At 41.3% G+C, this 18,126-nt stretch overlaps 2 protein-coding genes across 4 annotated transcripts in view; one reads left to right on the forward strand and one right to left on the reverse strand.

Annotated features, from left to right (window-relative positions):
• AVL9 (AVL9 cell migration associated) overlaps positions 1–3,308 on the reverse strand; it is an 80,182-nt gene extending 76,874 nt beyond the window's left edge. The window contains exon 1 of one of the 3 annotated variants that reach the window (XM_064380471.1): positions 3,095–3,308. In XM_064380471.1, the coding sequence (XP_064236541.1) occupies positions 3,095–3,187 (93 nt within the window). In that variant the 5' untranslated portion in view covers positions 3,188–3,308. The remainder of the gene's footprint in view (positions 1–3,094) is intronic. The other 2 variants (XM_012461308.3, XM_012461310.3) reach the window with 2 other exon arrangements.
• Positions 3,309–9,592: 6,284 nt separating this feature from the next.
• LSM5 (LSM5 homolog, U6 small nuclear RNA and mRNA degradation associated) lies at positions 9,593–12,908 on the forward strand. The gene is made up of 5 exons (XM_012461326.3): positions 9,593–9,656; positions 10,622–10,717; positions 11,305–11,332; positions 12,208–12,280; positions 12,659–12,908. Exons 1-5 carry the CDS (start codon positions 9,611–9,613, stop codon positions 12,689–12,691), a joined length of 276 nt encoding a protein of 91 aa, XP_012316749.1. The 5' UTR covers positions 9,593–9,610; the 3' UTR covers positions 12,692–12,908.
• Positions 12,909–18,126: the final 5,218 nt, after the last annotated feature.

Genomic DNA, 18,126 nt, shown 5'->3' on the forward strand with positions numbered 1-18,126 from the left:
TCTATGGGGGGGTGGGGGCAAGGGGAGGGAGAGCATTAGGACAAATACCTAATGCATGCAGGGCTTAAAACCTAGATGACAGATTAATGGATGCAGCAAATCACCATGGCACATGTATACCTATGCAACAAACCTGAATGTTCTGCACATGGTATCCCAGAACTTAAAGTATAATTTAAAAAAAAATTGTAATTGTGCTATTTTTGTATTAGAAATAGTCTAGTAAATCCAGTTTATTGAAGACTTAAAACTGCTAGCTATGTATACAAAACAATAAACTATCAGAAAAGTGGTCAAAAATCAAGTAATTACTCCAACTTTTTATGATACCACTTTGGAAAATAACCTATTCCCTGTTAACCTGAGTAGTTGAAAAAGTTCTAACCTATTTATGAGAAAACCAAAGAGTTAATGTGATATACATTTGATGTTACTTAGCAAAAAATTATGGTTGTCAGTTGTCAGTGTTGCAGCCCTGCTAAGTCCAACAAATATAGTTTACATATTAGAACAAACAAAACTCTGGAATACACAATCTATAAAGAGCCAATTTACTACAGAGAAGGTGTCTATAAATTATTTCACGCCAAAGGGTCTAATGTCAGATAAGTTTTTGTTTGTTTTGTTCGAGACAGGGTCTCAGTGTCGCCCAGGCTGGAGTGCAGTGGGGAGATCTCGGCTCACCACAACCTGTGCCTCCCAGGTTCAAGCAATTCTTCCGCCTCAGCCTCCTGAGTAGCTGGGATTACAGGCACGCACCACCATGTCCAATTAATGTTTTATATTTTTAGTAGAGATGGGGTTCTGCCATATTGCCCGGGGCTGATCTTGAATTCCTAAGTGATCCGCCTCACTTGAGCCTCCCAAAATGCTGGGATTACAGGGGTGAGTTACCATGCCCAGCCATACTTATTATTATCCCTTATTAAATGTTAAATTATCCCTTGTTAATTATCCCTTGTTAAATATTAAATTTTAAATAATTCAGTAAAAAGTTGAAAAGGAAATATTTTGAAATGACTTTAAATGTCAAGGTAGGACTCAAAAATCACTTAAAATATTCCAAATGTTAAGTGTATCAGTAAACTAGAAAAATCACCCCTAGAAGCTATAGGTTATCTACAGAAGAAATTCACTTCCACAATTTACTCAAATAGAAGTGGGAAAAAAAGATCGAGTGATAAAATTAATGAATGTTCATTTAAATTTAAATGAAGTAATTTTTCATGTAAAATACATTTGAGGACTTCAAAGGTGGAAAAAGTGCAGGAAACAAGAAACAAGATGAACTAACATTTTCCACAAACCTAGTCTTCAACACAGCAGTATTAGAAGATGGCTTTCACTTATGAGGTCCATGTCAAATGGCAAAGTTATGGCTAACCAAGCAGACTGCTGAAAGGCATCACTTTTAAAACAAAGGTTTTTTACTTTAGTCACTTGTATTTAAAAGTTACAAATTGCAATCAAGTATAGGAATTTTCCCTATGCACAATCTCAGTGCACAGAAAGAACTGATTGTAACATGACCCACCACAATTTTGAGTACTTGGAAGAGCAGTCTAAGTACCCTTACACAAGTTAAAACCATGCAAAGTCAGAGTCACAACTCAATGAGCCCCACCCCTTTAATCCTTTACACCTGGAAGTAAAATAGCAAAGTGGAGAATGAGGTAGCTGATTAATCTATCCTGGGACAAATCTTACTTTAAGTAGAGTCTCTGAAAACACCTGATGTACAGGTTGTAAAGAACAGACTCTAGACCAGTCATTCTAAGACTTATGCACATAACACACACTTTCCAAAACTCCTTTTTTCTTTTTTTCGAGAAGGAGTTTCGCTCTTGTTGCCCAGGCGGGAGTGCAATGGTGCGATCTCAACTCACTGCAACCTTTGCCACCAGGTTCAAGTGATTCTCGTGCCTCAGCCTCCCAAGTACCTGGGATTACAAGCGTGCGCCACCACGCCCAGCTAACAGCTAATTTTGTATTTTTAGTAGAGGCGGGGTTTCACCATGTTGTCCAGGCTCCTCTTGAACTCCTGACCTCAAGTGATCCATCCGCCTGAGCCACCCAAAGTGCTGGGATTACAGGTGTGAGCCACCGCGCCCTAGAAAACTTAATTTTTGCGAATAAGTCTTCTAAAATGTTACATTTCCTGTGGAATATGAGAAACTAAATGCTTCATTAGCTAGTGCTGGTAATTGTTTTTTTTAATACTTAAAAAAACATTTCAATTAACTGTTCACTAGCACATTATGACATCATTCCCTTCCAGTGTTTGCTTGCTCATTAAATAATCCTGTTTCTATTTTGTTCTCTTGCCTTCAATACATAAATTGCAAATATTCCATTTCAGATGCTGGATTAAAGATTCAGTGAGGCTGCTGAAAAACGCCTTTATATTTGAACGGTTTGGTCGGTAATACGCTTTCTCTTACTGCAATTGATCTGAAGAGATTAATCTCTCACCAAAAGGCAAAATCTGGAGAAGATGAAATAGCAAAACTGAGGTCCAATGGGAAGGTGGAGGGAAGGTCAGTCGACAGCCGTAGCTAACACCACAGATTCCAAGGCTTCCATCAGATAAACAAAGGAAGCCGATTTCCCGACGGCGCCTGCATGTGCTTCAAGCTACCTGAGGTATTAGTATGCAAACCCACTGAGCCTAACACCTTGAAAGCAGAGTCCAAGCACTGAATTTTTCTAGACTCCCATACAGAATATATGGGAATATATATGCTATATGGACACCCAGAAAGCCAGTGGAGAGGATGGACGGGGAAGAGAGTGGGCCGGTCTTCCATTCCTTCCTCCTACCTCACCAAAGCAGAAGTTAAACACCTACAACCTACACATACCAACTAGCTCCTTCGCTGCTCATAAGCATTTTTCAGGGGCAGAAGGAAGGGGTTGTGGGGGCTGGGCGTCAGGTGGAGCAAGTGGGAGGAGTTGCAAAGGAGTCAGGTTGAGAGGCGAAGGGTCGCCGGCGCTATGGGGAGGACTGCACCACGCGAGCTGAGCACACAGCAGCAGGGCAGGGGGCGCCAAGAGGGGCGAACGCCCGAACTGTCGCGGGGGGGGCCTTCCTCACCTGGCAGCCCTTCTTGTGGTGAAAGCCGACCACCACGATGTGCAGTACCGGCCCCCGGGGGGCGCCATCCCCGCCTCGCCCGGTCTTCTCCATGGGCGGCTGCAGCGGACCCGCACGACGACTTCAACCGCCAAGGGCAGCGGGTCTGAAGACCCCACCGTGTGCGGAGAGCCGCGGACTTCAGGTGTCAGCGAAGGCAGCACATGAGGGCTGCGCAGGAAGCCCGGAGGAGGCTGAGCAGGTCCCGCCGCCCCCAGGGCTACGGCTGCCCTTCCCACATCCGCTTTCGCAGCTTCCGGACTGTCACCTGACTCGGCGGCCGCAGTCGGCGAGGCGGGGCGGGGCGGGGCGGGGCGGGGCGGGGCAAGGCCTGGAGAGACTTAACGGGGCGGGGTCTGAGGGGCCGAGGTGGAGCCTGGGACAGCAGGGTGGGGCAAGGAGACGAGCGATCGACCGGACGGGGGCAGGAAGATGACTGGACGGGGACGGGACGGGGCAGGGCCGGGTGGGACCTGACCGGGTGAGGCGGGCTGGGGTTTACAGGAACCGGGCGGCTGGCCCTGCAGAGACTGGTGTCTGCGGGACATGGAGGTGCAGCCTGGCACACCTGCTTTTTCCTCACTGGGTTCAGTGTCAAAGCACTTCTCTTTTGCTCTCTCTTTTTTCCTCCTTAAAGTTTTCCACCTTCCCTCTTCTTTTCTGTTTTCCTTCCGTTTTCACATCTTTTTGGTTCACTCTCCGAGTGCCCGGTTCTTTCACTTCCTTGCCTTCGCCTTTGTCGCTTAGGGGATCTCCATTCTTACTCTTAAGTATATAATAGGGCCGGGCGCGGTGGCTCACGCCTGTAATCCCAGCACTTTGGGAGGCCAAGGCGGGTGGATCACGAGGTCAAGAGATCGAGACCATCCTGGTCAACATGGTGAAACCCCGTCTCTACTAAAAATACAAAAAATTAGCTGGGCATGGTGGCGCGTGCCTGTAATCCCAGCTACTCAGGAGGCTGAGGCAGGAGAATTACCTGAACCTGGGAGGCGGAGGTTGCGGTGAGCCGAGATCGCGCCATTGCACTCCAGCCTGGGTAACAAGAGCGAAACTCCATCTCAAAAAAAAAAAAATATATATATATATATATACACACACACACACACACACATACACGTGTGTGTATATATATATATATATATATATATAATATATATATAAAATAACATGGAGGCATACTGGTGAGGTTGCGTATCTGTGTATTCAGCCTTTAAATTACTTGCTTTCCCGAGAATTCTTGTTTGTTTCTAGAGTTTTTTTCCCCTTATTTAAATATTATGTGTAGGAATCTGAGACGCATTTAAAACCTGAAACAATATCCTTGACAATAAAGGAAGTTTACTTGGATGCCTGTAAAGTGATTATTCTAGTCCTGCGATTTTAAAAGAATATTGTTTTCATTCCATCTCTTTTGGATTTAGTACTCTGGTCTGTACAAAATATACGGGCCCTGTTGTCACCAGGGTTTTATAATTCCTTTACTGATTGTACTACAATTTTTTTTAAAAGTCGTGAATGTCATGTCAACTTAAAGTAAATAATGGAAATACTAGCAGATTTAACAAGTCTTATCTAGGGCAATTTTCGAATAACCTGAAGGATAGTTGTCTGCTTCAGATAGAATTTGAGATTACTACAGTAACTGGCAGTGAAGTTTACAATTACTAGCTGCACATCCCTTGCTTTAAACAACCTTAACATTTGATATTTTGCACTTCTAGTCTTAAAAACTAAGGAGCTCCGTTCTAGTCTAAGCAGAGCTGAGAAAAACAGTAGGCTTCCTAAATCAAAGTTACTTTCTATGATTCAGTGGAACTGTTTTAATGCTAATACTGTAGACATTTTTCAAGATGTTGCTATACATTTCTCTATTACAATATTTTTAGCATTGGCTCAGAAGACTGTTAAACTATACTGCTCCCTATATGCAGAATATATTAACTGTTTTTAAAAATATATTAACTGTTTTGAGATGTCAACTGTGTGGTGTGTTAACTATTAATATTTTCTTGATATGACCTGTCTTGATTTTTTGGCATGGCTAAAACTATTGTCTAATTGAACACCTTTTAAAGATATATATAAAAACAGGGTGAGGTGCGGTGGCTCATGCCTGTAATCCCAGCACTTTGGGAGGCCAAGGTGGGCAGATCACTTGAGGCCAAGAGTTGGAGACCAGGCTGGGCAACATGGTGAAACCCTATCTCTACTAAAAATACAAAAATTAGCTGGGCATGGTGGTGTGTGCCTGTAATCCCAGCTACTAGGGAGGCTAAAGCAGGAGAATTGCTTGAACCCAGGAGGCAGAGGTTGCAGTGAGCTGAGATCGTGCCACTGCACTGCACTCCAGCCTGGGTGACAGAGTGAGACTCCATCCCCTCAAAAAAAAGAAAAGAAAAGAAAGAAGTTTTACTGGGAAAATTGAGAGAGAAAGGGAATTTTCAGGAGTTTTTCATCTCTAAATATATAGTCGGGGCCATTTAAGAGTTGAGGTAGGGCCTGGTGGCTCACACTTGTAATCTCAACACTTTGAGAGACCATGGAGGGTAGATCACTTGAGTCCAAGAATTCAAGACCAACTTGGGCAATGTAATGAGACATCATCTCTACAAAACATAATAAAAAATAAATAGCCAGACTTGGTGGTATGTGCTTGTGGTCCTGGCTTCTCAGGAGGCTGAGACAGGAGGATCGCTTGGGCCTGGGAGGTTAAGGTTGCAGTGAGCACACCAGTGCACTCCTGCCTGTGCAACAAAGTAAGGTTCTGTCTCTAAATTAGTAAGTAAATAAAGTTTAAAATATGATGGGGTGTTGCTGTGTTGCCAAGGCTGGCCTCAAACTCCTAGGCTCAGGGGCTACACGTGCCTGCCACCATGCACATTTTACATTTACTTTTTTTTTATCCACACAATGATTCCCATGGATACATTATGTTTTAAATTAGTTGTATTAATGTAGAATAAATTCATTAACATGATATTGTCCACAAGGACAAATGTCTATTGAGAAAATAATAAAATGTCTCATTTAACTCGGGAGAAAATCAGAAATACCTTTTTGAACACATAATACATTGAAGAGCCTTTGGTGGTTACAAGTATTTTATGATAAATTATAAATTCTATTTTATGTCTTCTACTTAAGAAGACTTAAAGGGAGAAAAATCCTTGAGACACAGAGATATGACATATTTTCAAGTTCATAGCAACTCTCCATTTGGAATTGGCCTGTTCTTCCTTATTGTGTCTTGCCTCAGAGAAAATAATAAAATAAAAATACCACTCCTTTCCTGAAATCCCCATTAATTCTACTGTGTAAGTGAACTATACATAGCTCCTTTTTTCCAGATACTAAAGAGATTATTCTTTATTAGTGACATTCAACATTGCTAATGTTCATTCTGTTCTTAGAAAACTTAAAGCTCTGACTTTCTTAAAATACATGTTTCTGATTTTTAAAAACTCCATCAAGTAACAACAATATCTTGAATTTGGTCCATACTGTCAGTATGATATAGTGAAAATGAAATAGGAATAGGGATAGAAAAAGAAAACCAGGAAAAGAAGGGGGTTTCAACCAAATGAGGATTGGAAAAAAAAAGGAGAGAGAAAGAAAGAAAGAGAGAAAGAAAGAAAAAGAAGGAAGAAAGGTCACAAATTTGGCATTACTTCGTATTTAAAATCTTACTAAGATTAAGGAGAATGTTGATGTGTGTAGGGCTGATGGTCCACAGGGTTGTGGGGTGTGCCTTATGCTGTGCTGAGGTGCAGGATCTGAGAATTAAAGAGACAGGACACAGAAGTACAAGGAAAAAACAGCTGGGCTCGAGGGGCCACGCCACCTATGAGCGGAGTCAGGCGAGGCCCCAAATGTCCAGAAGCATGAGTATTTATTGTGTATAGGTTAGGGGGCAGGGCAGTAAGTGAAATCATCTTTAAGGATAGTGATAGGGTCGTGAGCAATAAAACAAGTTGTTCACCCCCATTAGGTCACCTAGGCTAGGTGGTAGACAGTGCGCAGCAAGGGGCCCATTCCCATCAACGGCAAGGGCCATGTGCAGTAAGGGGTCCACCCCTATTAGGTCACCGAGGCTTGAAGGTGGGTCGTGTGCAGTGAAGAGGGTGCAGTGTGCAATACTTCTATCTATGGGCAAACTACCTCTAAGAAGATTTATGGGAGGATGCTTTAAGTCACACAGTAGTGACAGAGCTGTCAGGGTTACCGCCACCTGCTGGCAGCTTCTAATGAGTTCTATGGGAAGATGCTTTTTGAGCAGCACAGTAGCAAGAGCTGATAAAGTTCACAGACACGAAGGTGGATTGCCGGTCTGAGGGCAGCCTTCCACAAGAACTGGAGCAAGGTCCTACAACTCCTTTATCAGGAGGAGTGGCTCTCACCCCAAGCCTGTCATACAGCGGGTATCTTTACGATACTGAACGCTGCCGCCTGGGCCATGGATTCTTGTCCTGGTATAACTGTTTTTTTGCTCTAGGCATTCTTCCGATTATAAGCTGCTTATTTCTTAATTCATGCTTTGTACTGCATCCACTCTAGGCATTCCTCTGATTATGAACTAAGATATAATTATATATATATATGTAGGGAAATATTCTTTAGGCACTCATACTATCAACTATTATATGATTATATATAGAGGATTATATAAAGGGATTCTGTAAGCCCTAATTCTATAAATTAATCTATGATTATATAAAGGATTATATAAAAGGAAATAGCTGAGTAGTAACACTATAAACTGAGATTCTTCAAGCCCTAACTGTGCCATGGTTCTGCTTAGGTCTCCTTCCTCGGTGTCTATATGGGGGGTTACCCACAATGGGTATGAATGAAATAATGAGACTCAATTAAAAGAACATTTATTAGACCCTACAGGGTGCCTGGAAATGTAGTGTGCACAGTGTATCAAATAAGATATTGCTTCCTTAAAGTGGCTTATGTCTGGTTGAATAAGATGAATGCAAAACCAGCTAGCAAAACCACCTCTATGTAGCTTCACTTGGATCCAGCCATCATGTAAAGTATTAGGAAACAAAGATAAGTAGTAACAGCTCATGTTTAAAAGGGCTTAGTATGTGCCAGGTCCTATACTGACCCCTTTTGATAGATTATCTCAGTTAATCTTCACAATAATTTTATGAATAGATACTATCATCCCCATTTTTTCCAATGGGTAAATTGAGACTTAAAAAGTTTAAATAATTTGCCCATTGTCAAATAACTGACCATGGAATTTGAACCAGTCATTTAATTCAAAACTAAGAAATGTAATCACATAAACTACTGCTTCCCACAATTCTCAGCCTTGGGGAACTCAGGCTATGAAGGAATGATTGGTGCTTAATGACCATTTGTTGTATGAACAAATGATGCTCTTTGTGGGTGCTCAAGTTTATTGTTCAGGTTTTCCCCCACCCTCCTCAACAAGTTTTGCTCTTGTTGCCCAGGCTGTAGTGCAGTGGAGCGATCTGCACTCACTGCAACCTTTGCCTCTGGGGTTCTAGCAACCTGCCTCAGCCTCCTGAGTAGCTGGGACTACAGGTGCATGTCACCACACCCAGCTAAATTTTGTATTTCTAGTAGAGATGGGGTTTCACCCATGTGGCTAGGTTGGTCTCAAACTCCTGACTTCAGGTGATCTGCCTGCCTAGGCCTCCCAAAGTGCTGGGATTACAGTCGGGAGCCACCAAGTCCGGCCTAGATTGTTTAGCTGTAAGTTCTCTAGGATACAAATATAAAACAGACTAGGGCAGATAATTTATTTGCTCTTTATTCTTTTCAAAACAGAAGTGCAAAGTATGATTTTCCAAGTGTGGTGATGTTAACATATAATTTAGAGTGACATCTGGTGGTTGCCTGTTAGACGATAATTGTTGAAGAAACAATTTAAAAGCCTATAATAAATAAGACTACTAGACATAAAAAGATGAGAACGATGAATTAAAGTATTAAAAAATTAAAAAAACATATTTTAAATCCCCACTAAAGTTTTTAAAAAAATGCTAGTTGCAGATTTTTCAATCCACTGTACTTTAAAAAGAAACAATAGATTCTTTAAGAAAATGAGTAGTTTTAACGAAAATTATAATACTTAATTGATGGCAGGAAATATGAATTGAGTTACACTGGTTTGAAGAAAGATTCTGGCTTACGGGGGAAGACGACTCAAAGGTTAAAGGAAAAATTTATTCATAAAGCAAAATCTTTAACGTCTCTACAAAACTTTGAGGGTAGAGTGGGTATCTGCCGAGATGGTAAAATGTCCAGTGGGCAGGAAATATTTTCCCGGATCTCGCTTGCCGAGGAAAAAAAGCCAGTGAACGTGACCCACGCGGCCTGCTAGATCGCACGCTCGGTCTCAGATTGGTCGAGTCTGTTAGGGCTGCGGAAAAAGCGGAAGCGCGCTTTTCAAAGTCGTCCTACCGTCTATGAAAGCAGGCCACTTCCGGCGTGGCCATGGCGGCTAACGCTGCTACCAACCCGTCGCAGCTGCTGCCCTTAGGTAATCGCCCTCCTTTTGGGAGGAGGCAGAGGGAGCTGAAGCTCAGGATTGGGGGCAAGGGGCTGTTCCGAGGCAGGCCCTGGAGGAGTGTGGGGAAATGTACGGGACCGAATGCGGTTCGACTCTTGGTTCCAAGTCTCCGCGGCAGCAGGCCGCCCTGCTCTTTAACGTGGTCGGGCTCCTCCAGGCAAGGACTTCTGACTCCTTAAGCCAGACCGTCACTGGCAAAGGTCCACATTTAATGAACGCGTCGTCGGCCTCCTTTGTTGTGAGCCCGCCTCTGCAGTGTGACGGATAGTAGGCCCACTTCTCAACCTGGCGTTTATGATCCCCGGTTTAGGTAGACTACGTTTTGTGTCTGATAGCACCCTGGTTCGGAATAAGCCTTAAATGAGGAATCTGGAAACTGGCTCTGTTTGTTATTCATTCATTCAACAAGTAGTTATTGAGCATCTATACACTAGATACCGTGCCTGGGCATTTTTCAACGATAATATTAAACCATAGCCATTGCCTTCAGATAGCACACAAGCGAGTGCAGGAGAGAATACTGGACAAGTAGACATCATGCTACATAATGCTAGGCTGGCTAAAGAGATGTTCAAGCTGGTGTCAGAGCAGAGGATAGACAGAGTTGGGGGAGGGAAGCAGTGACAGGAAAGAGTTTCCAGTGAATATAATTATGCCTATCTTCTCTTATATTTTGTAACTGGTGAAGAGTGATTGAGTTAGTGGACATGGCCATGATTGAAAAGTTTTCATTCCTTCATGCCACAGACTCTTTTGGAGTGCTCATTATGTGCCAGACGCTGTGCTTGAACTGAGATTTGTATTATAAGACCTAAAGTTATTGAATGAATATTTTTCCTGGTTTTTCTTTCACTAGATGCAAGTAAGAGTGCCAGTAGGCTCTCAAATATTTGTTGAAATAATGAATGGTAAAATAATATTTTTTCCTTCCTCAGAGCTTGTGGACAAATGTATTGGATCAAGAATTCACATTGTTATGAAGAGTGATAAGGAAATTGTTGGTACTCTTCTAGGATTTGATGACTTTGTCAGTATCCTTTTAAAAGGTGGTGGTGGTATATATAGGTTTTTCTTAAGTATTTAATAACATAAGAACTATAGACAATCAGTATATTTGTGATTATTATAATAAAAATCAGTTCATTCTTGGGAAACTTATGATAATGTTTTTAGGGGTATGTATTGGAAGAAGGTAAAGTTCCTATCCACAACAAGCATTCTGAATTTGAGCCATTGTGTTAAACATTATAATTAAAACTGAACAGGCGAGCCCAGTGGCTCGCACCTGTAATCCCAGTGCTTTGGGAGGCCGAGGTGGGTAGATTGCTTGAGCCCAGGAGTTTGAGACCAGCCTGGGCAACATGATGAAACCCCGTCTCCACAAAAATTACAAAAATTAGACGTGCACCTCTGGGCTCAGCTACTCTGGGATGCTGAGGCGGGAGGATCCTTTGAGCCCAAGAGGTTGAAGCTGCAGTGAGGGGTGATTATGCCACTGCACCCCAGCCTGGATGACAAGAGTTAGAACTTGTCTCAAAAAAAACCCAAAACCAAAAACAAAGCTGAAGAAAGGCAGAAGCTAGAGTAAATTCTGTATTTTCTTAACACCAAATTTCAGATATGGTACTGGAAGATGTCACTGAGTTGTGAGTAATATTAAAACTTAAAGAATTGGGGGGAAAGACAAATAATTCTCTTCTTAAGTAAAGACAGTTTTACTACTATTAAGTAAAATTATGAGAAAAAAATTACCTGTTGGAATAACCTTAAAGATAGACATTTTATCTGTTTATTTGTAAAATTGAATCAGAGCATTATTACCTTAGTCATTACTAAACTCCTAGAAAATTAGTGGAGACACAGTTTTAAGGTAGAAGTTAACAAAAAGCCAGGAATCTTAGGGTTCCAATCAAATCAAGGAACTGATAGAGCATTTAGGCTGAACGTGGTAGCTCACCCCTGTAATCTCAGCACTTTGGAAGGCCAAAGCAGGAAGATTGAGCCTGGGAGTTTGAGACCAGCTTGGCCAACAAAAGGAGACCCCTTTCTCTACAAAAAAATTTAAAAATTAGTTGGGTATGGTGGGGGGCAGCTGTAGTTCTAGCTGATCTGAAGGCTGAGGATCCCTTGAGCCCAGCAGTTCTAGGCTGCAGTGAGCTATAATTGTATGTACCACTGTACTGAGCCTGGCCAACAGAGTAACACCCTGTCTCTTAAAAAAACAAAACAAACCCAAAAGACATTTCATTTCATATCTGATCTCCTTGGCAAGCTTTCACTTCTTTTCATGAAGATCTGTCTGATACATGTGGGTCTTAGGTCAGTGAGTTCATTCTATTGCTTTTGATGAAAGGTACATTACCTAGTGGATACCCTTTGTATCTGAAAATTGTTGATGTAATTGCCCAACTTCACAGTAGTTTAGTTACAAGAATAACCTTTTTACAGAGGGAAAGTATTTATAAAATGTTGGCTTTGATTGTCACTATTTATCCTGACTGTATTTTATCTATTCATTTAGTGAAATTACACCAGAAGGAAGAAGGATTACTAAATTAGATCAGATTTTGCTAAATGGAAATAATATAACAATGGTAAGACACATTGAAACTGTGGGGCAGTGATTACGAACTAACCTTAATGCAGCTTCCTTGACTAAATGATCATGGCCAAGTGGTGTTTAAGATGGGAAAGGGGTTCTCTGTGGTCAGGGCCCTACAGCTGAGCTATTGAAGAGGCATTGGGCCTAAAGTTAGTTTGCTTGGAACTTTTAATCATTTATTTTGTCAGAAATCGCTGTTGAGATAGTAAGTATTAATTGATGATGTTGGGAATTGTAAATAGATACTGACAGTCTTGAGAAAATGGGAATGTGGAGTGGGGAGAGGTAAAGGTAGCTTAATGAAGAGCAAGGGGTTTTTAGATGACATGGTGGTAATGTTACTAATAAACTGTCTTTCCTCTTTATGCAGCTGGTTCCTGGAGGAGAAGGACCTGAAGTATGAATGAGTTTCCTGGGCTTACACTAGATTCTGTTTTGTCTTATAATGACAAGAAAATGGAATTTTTTTTTTGCCCTCTGTTTAAATCCTATAAAGCTAAGTTTCCCGTTAAAGGGAAGTGCTTTGAAGATGTGTACCCATTTTTGTAAGTTAATTATGATTATCCTGGAAAAAGAGGAGTTTCTTCTTTGAAGACGAAAATAAAAGTGTTTTTGGTTAACTGTCATTTTATTTATTGTCCTGCAGTAGCCAGTGGAACAATGATTGTAGTTATTTTGCCACTTTCTGTCATTATATGCCTATTTGCTTTCTTATTTACGTTACTATTTGATTGTCACACAAAAGTTGTTCCAAACAAAATGATGAACTTTGATTTGAACAGGTGCATTTAAACAACTGGAAACAATCACTTAGAAAATTCAATTAAAATGCTGTTGTTATATAATGAGGATTTTTTACTGATTTCAAATTCCATGAACTCCTATCGAAAACAAACAGAACAGGCTGGGCGCGGTGGCTCACTCCTGTAATCCCAGCACTTTGGTAGGCCAAGGCGGGTGGATCACGAGGTCAAGAGATCGAGACCATCCTGGCCAACATGATGAAACCCCGTCTCTACTAAAAATACAGAAATTAGCTGGACGTGGTGGCGTGCGCCTGTAGTCTCAGCTACTCGGGAGGCTGAGGCAGGAGAATTGTTTGAACTTGGGAGGCAGAGGTTGCAGTGAGCCGAAATTGTGCCACTGCACTCTAGCCTAGCGCCTGGCGACAGAATGAGACTCTGTCTCAAAAAAAAAAAAAAAAAAGAAAAACAATATACAGGTAATATATGCACATTGTAGAAATGCAGGAATTATCTATTGGAATTACCGTAAAGATAGAAATTTTATCTATTTGCTTGTAAATTGGTTCAGAGGGTTATTACCTTAATGCAATTATTACTGAATTGCCAGGAAATTAGTGGAGACAGACCTTTAAGGTAAAAGATACTCAAAACAGCCAGGAACTCTAGGGCTCAGATCAAATCAAATAACTGTTAATAAGCTCACTGAACTGTATACATTAAGTCAAAGACAAGAACTCCTATTAAAAACAAACAGGTAATATATGCACATTGTAGAATTGTAGGTAAGCAAAAAGGAGAAAGTTGATCAGCAAAGATACACTTTGCTGTATATCTTCATAGACTTTCTCAGTCTACTGTCAGTACACATTTTATTTTACTTGCTCATCCTGATATATCCTCCACCTAGGTCATTTTTTGTATTTAAATGGTGAATATCTTTCTGTGTCAAATATTTCAATATTAATGTACACATAATATTTTATTAAATGGATTTACTATAAATTATTTAGCCTATTCTTGTTGGCCACAGTAGTCTAAGTAGATCTTTTATGTTTTTATTTTTCTAGAGTAAACTCAAAAATGTAAGATCAAAGGGTGTAGATTGTGTTGCCAAGAAAAAGTTTGTGCCAATGTACATTTTTGCCAGAAGTCTTTCATAGTACTATTTATATCCTTCCCAATATTAGCTGTGTTCTACCTTCTCTCCACTTTGTCATTTTTTACAAGAAAAACCTGGCATGCATGTCTAAAATTTTCTTTTGTTTTTGGAGATAAGAGGGGAGTGGTGCGATCTTGGCTTAATGTGACCTCTGCCTCCCAGGTTTAAGCTGTTCTTCTGTCTCAGACTCCCAAGTAGCTGGGATTATAGGTGGGCTAATTTTTGTATTTTTAATAGAGATGGAGTTTCACCATGTTGGCTAGGATGGTCTTGAACTCCTGACCTCTAGTGATCCACCCGTCTTGGCCTCCCAAAGTGCCGTTCCTGACCTCTAGTGATCCACCTGCCTTGGCCTTCCAGAGTGCTGGGATTACAGGCATGAGCCACCAGGCCTGGCCTAAAATTTTCTTGATTAATATTGATCTCATTTGTATTTTGTAAATAACTTATCTGATGAGGCTTTTGCCATTGAGATGTTTGTCTTTTTCTTAATAATTTGTAAGAATTTTTGATGGGTTTCTCTAAGTCATGTATTTTGCTAATAATTTCCCTAGTTTGTAGTTTGCTACTTAGTGCTATTTTTGAAATAAATGATGTATTTTTATGTAGTTAAATGTTGATCTAGTCCATTATGGTTTTTGTATTTGGTCCACGTGAATTGGAAAGACCTTTGCTTTGATTGTATTTTCCTTTGGGCGCTTTATGTTTTCTGCGTTTCATTTAAATCTTGAATCTATCTGGAATTTTAGTATTACCACATGGAAAAAGGATCCCACTTTATTTTCCAAAACACAAAGCACTGATTTGTAGTATTTTCTGATTTATATTTTGTCAATGCTACTGCCTTAGCTAATTTCAAGCTACCAAGTCTTTAACAACTGGTTTGCAAAATTCCCAAAGATTTAACAGTTGATTCTCAAGAGCCAGTGTGAGCTGGTTGTCCCACACTTTGCTCCTGACTCTTGTTGGGGCAATGTTTTCCCTCCACTGTTGTTTCTTTCCCTTTGGAGGGGAGTAAATGATGTAACACCAGTTCCCCTCCCCGCTCCCCAGCCCTTTATCGTTTGCTATCCCAGGGAGCTAGTGGTCAAACCCAAGCTCTTCCTCTTTTCCTCCTAGGATTTAGGCCAGGTGCAGTGGCTCATGTCTGTAATCCCAGTGCTTGTGGGAGGTTGAGGTAGGAGGATAGATTGAGGCCAGGAGTTGGAGATGAGACGGCAACATAGACCCCATTTCTACCAAAAATTTTAAAAATCAGTGAGGTGTGGTGGTGTGCACCTGTAGTCCTAGGTACTTGGGAGGCTGAGACAAGAGAATTGCTTGAGCCCAGGAGTTTGAGATTTCAGTGAGGTGTGCTTGCACCACTGCACTCCAGCCTGGGTGACAGTGAGACCCTGTTTCAATACAATGAAACACCATTTTATGGGCACTATAGGTTGGTTATAATAATAAAAAAAGGAATGTAACAAGTATTGGCTAGGATATGAAGAAATTGGGGCCCTAGTACATTGTGGGTGCAAATGTAAAGTGATGCATGCACTGTGGAAAATAATTCGATGATTCCTCAAAAAGTTAAACAGAATTACCATACAACCCTGCAGTTCCTCTCCTCAGTTCATACCCAGGAGAACTAAAAACATGTCTGCACAAAAACTTCTATGAATGTTGACAGCAGCATTATTTGTAATGCCCTGAAGTGGAAACAACCCAAATGTCCATCGATGGATGGATGGGTAAATGAAATGTGGTATATTTATACAATAGAATATTACCCATTTGTAAAAATGAACAGAGTACTTGTGCATGCTACAACATGGATGAACCATGACATTATGCCAAGTGAAAGAAGCCAGACACAAAAGACCACATATTTATATGATCCAGAACAGGCAAATTCACAGAAATAGACAACTATATTAGTGATTGCTAATGGGTATGGGGTTTGTTTTTTGGGGTGATGAAAATTTTCTGGGATTGGATGGTTGCACAACCTTGTGAATATACTAAAAATCACTGAATTGTACACCTTAAGAGGGTGGATTTTATGGTACATGAATTACATCTCAATTTTTAAAAAGTGAGATGTATCTGAGGCATATCTAATGTAACTTCTGAGGCCCTAAAAGAATTATTTTCCCATGAGTGACAGCTTGGGCTGTGGCTGCTGAAAAGACTTAACCACCCAACCATCAAAACCCCTTCTGGTTAAGACTGAATGGAATAAGAATTTGGGGAAGATTGTTTTGGGCATTTAACTTAAGGATGTTGGACATTTTTTGTTTGACAAGGTCTTGCTCTGTCAACCAGGCTGGAGTGCAGTGGTGTGATCAGGGCTCACTGCAGTCTTGAGCCACTGGGATCAAGCGATCCTCCTGCCTTAGCCTCCCAAGTAGCTGGGTCCACAGGCACATGTCACCATGCTCAGCTACCTTTTTTTTTTTTTTAAGTTAGGGTCTCACACTGTCACCCAGACTGGAGTGCAGTGGTCATGGCTCACTGTAGCCTTGAGCTCCTGGGCTCAGGTGATCCGCCCATGCTACAGGTGCATGCCAGCACACCTGGGTAATTTTTTTGTATTTTTTTTTTTTTTTTTGAGATGTAATCTTGCTCTGTTTTCCAGGCTAGAGTGCAGTGGCGTGATCTCAGCTCACTGCAACCTCCACCTCCCGGGTTCAAACTATTCCCTTGCCTCAGCCTCGTGAATAGCTGGGATTACAGGCGTGCGCCACCACGCCCAGCTAATTTTTGCATTTTAGTAGAGACGGTTTTATCATGTTGGCCGGGATGGTCTCAATCTCCTGACCTCGTGATCCACCTGCCTTGGCCTCCCAAAGTGCTGGAATTACAGATGTGAGCCACCATGCCCTGCCAAATTTTTTGTATTTTTAGTAGAGACTGGGTCTTGTCATCTTGCCCAGACAGGTCTCAAACTCCTGGGCTCACATGATCAACTCACATTGGCTTCCCAAAGTGCTGGGATTACAGGTTTTAGCCACCATGCCCGGCCTAATTTTGTAATATTTTGTAGAGACCAGGTGTCACCATGTTGCCCAGGCTGGTTGACTCTTAACACAAAATAAGGGTATTTAGTTTTGGATTTTAATTCTAGTGGAATTTAACATTTTTGAACTTTGATTTGCAAAGAGATTTAAGTTCTAGTAAATTTGATAATAGGAGAGGATTATATGTAGATTTGGGCATCTCTGTTCTTGGCATTTTATTATTGGGTGTTAATGTGCTGACATGCCAGGTTGGACCATGTATTAGTTGAGGTTCTCCAGAGACAACCAATAGTATATATATATATATAGATAAATGAAGGGATTTATTAGGGGAATTGGTTCATGCAATTATGGAGATCTTGATGTGATTCAGTCCAAGTCCAAAGAGCTCAGAACTTGGGATGCTGATGATAAAATCTTCAGTCTGAGGCTTAAGGCCTGAGAACCCAGTGGGCTGCTAGTGTAAGCCCTGGAGTCCAAAGGTCTCCTAGAGCTGGGGTAGACTCTTCCTCCTCTGTCCTCAGAGGACAACTTCATCAGAACATCAGGAGTTCTGATGTCCAAGGACAGAGAAAGAAGAGAGTATTCCAGCTCTAGGAGGGAGACAGACATGTTGCCTTTTCTCTGTTTTTGTTCTCTTTGGGCCCTCTGTCAACTGGATGCTGGTCCACATTGAAGGTGTAGCTCACCTAGTCCCCTCAGACTCACACCTTACAGTAGTCTGGAAACACCCTCACAGGCATACCCAAATAATGCTTTACCAGGTTTCTAGATATCCTTAATCCAGTTAACTTGACACCTAAAATTAGCCATCACAGACCATGTGGTTGGGCATACTGTGGAAATGGAGTGAATTTTCAGACTTTGAATTACAGAAGCCTTGGAGTTGCCTTGATTAACGTATTATTCTGACTCTGTTTAGAGCCTTTTG

This window comes from Aotus nancymaae, unplaced genomic scaffold (genome assembly GCF_030222135.1).
Source record: "Aotus nancymaae isolate 86718 unplaced genomic scaffold, 86718_ANA_hifiasm-v0.15.2.pri h1tg000025l, whole genome shotgun sequence".
NCBI classification, from domain to species: Eukaryota; Metazoa; Chordata; class Mammalia; order Primates; family Aotidae; genus Aotus; species Aotus nancymaae.

Excerpts from the sequence above, each read along its gene's own strand:
- LSM5 (XM_012461326.3), top strand. The coding sequence starts at position 9,611 with ATGGCGGCTAACGCTGCTACCAACCCGTCGCAGCTGCTGCCCTTAG. Across the intron at positions 9,657-10,621 it reads GTCGCAGCTGCTGCCCTTAG|AGCTTGTGGACAAATGTATT; the intron begins GTAATCGCCCTC and ends TTCCTTCCTCAG. Across the intron at positions 12,281-12,658 it reads ATGGAAATAATATAACAATG|CTGGTTCCTGGAGGAGAAGG; the intron begins GTAAGACACATT and ends CTCTTTATGCAG.